At 34.1% G+C, this 1,091-nt stretch overlaps 1 protein-coding gene across 1 annotated transcript in view; it reads left to right on the forward strand.

The window, feature by feature from the left end:
* Positions 1-1,091, forward strand: part of MTERF3 (mitochondrial transcription termination factor 3) — a 23,053-nt gene that overhangs the window by 18,150 nt on the left and 3,812 nt on the right. Inside the window, exons 5-6 of the mRNA XM_004370755.2 lie at positions 106-253; positions 621-692. Of these exons, the coding sequence (XP_004370812.1) occupies positions 106-253; positions 621-692 (220 nt within the window). The remainder of the gene's footprint in view (positions 1-105; positions 254-620; positions 693-1,091) is intronic.

Genomic DNA, 1,091 nt, shown 5'->3' on the forward strand with positions numbered 1-1,091 from the left:
TTTTTTTTTATTGGTTTGGTAGCCTTTTTAACTTTGAAAACAGTTGTTACTTTGGAAAGCAGCAGACATTAATGTGTGTTTATCATATATTTTTTGTTTCTCTAGGGTGACTTATCTACAGTCAAAAAATTTCAGTAAGGCAGATATTGCACAGATGGTCAGAAATGCACCATTTTTGCTGAATTTTTCAGTGGAAAGGCTGGATAACAGATTGGGATTTTTTCAGAAAGAACTTGAACTTAGTGTGAAGAAGGTAAAGAAAAAGGAAGAATTTGTATATTTCCATATGAGGTACCTTTTGGAAATGTTAAATTTTGTATTGCTAGCCTACATGAATCCTATAAATGCCTGGTATTTTTGTGTAAGCATGAATTACCCTGCTAGGTTAAACATATAGCTGCTGCTTTTTATTACATTCCATCAACTTGGTTCTTTAAGTCTTGTTTTCAGTATTTGATTTTTTCTCAAATAATATTAAGTTCATCTATTTTGGGGGTTCCTAGCATTTCTCTGACTGGGTCATATCTTAAATTTTAGCTTTATATTTCTAGTAATGTGGTTTTCCAAGCTAGTTTAATGTCATGTGTAATAATAATACATTGCTTTGTTCATAACTATAGACTAGAGATCTGGTAGTTCGTCTCCCAAGGCTACTAACTGGAAGTCTGGAGCCTGTGAAAGAAAATATGAAGGTAGGACGACTGTATCTTAAGCTTTTGCAAAGTCCACTTCTTTCTCTTAAGTGTTTTCCTCTGAAAATAACAGATGTTGCTATTGTCATAGTAAAGAAAACTAGATTTTAAAAGAAATAGCTTCTAAAAAGATAGAAACAAAAAACAAAAAACCAAACCCGTTGCCATCGAGACAATTCCAGCTTGTAGCAACCCTATAGGACAGAGTAGAACTGCCCCATAGGGTTTCCAAGGAGTGGCTGGTGGATTCAAACTGTTGACCTTTTGGTTGGTGGTTGAGTTCTTAACCACTGCCAAAAAGACAGAAGTAGGGAATAATAAATATGTAACAAGCAATTTGTTTCATTTATTGATATTTTCACGTGTTGACCAGGTGTTAGTGAGTAAATTACCTTGCAG

The sequence above is a fragment of the Trichechus manatus genome, unplaced genomic scaffold, assembly GCF_000243295.1.
Source record: "Trichechus manatus latirostris isolate Lorelei unplaced genomic scaffold, TriManLat1.0 scaffold00009, whole genome shotgun sequence".
Classification (NCBI taxonomy): Eukaryota; Metazoa; Chordata; class Mammalia; order Sirenia; family Trichechidae; genus Trichechus; species Trichechus manatus.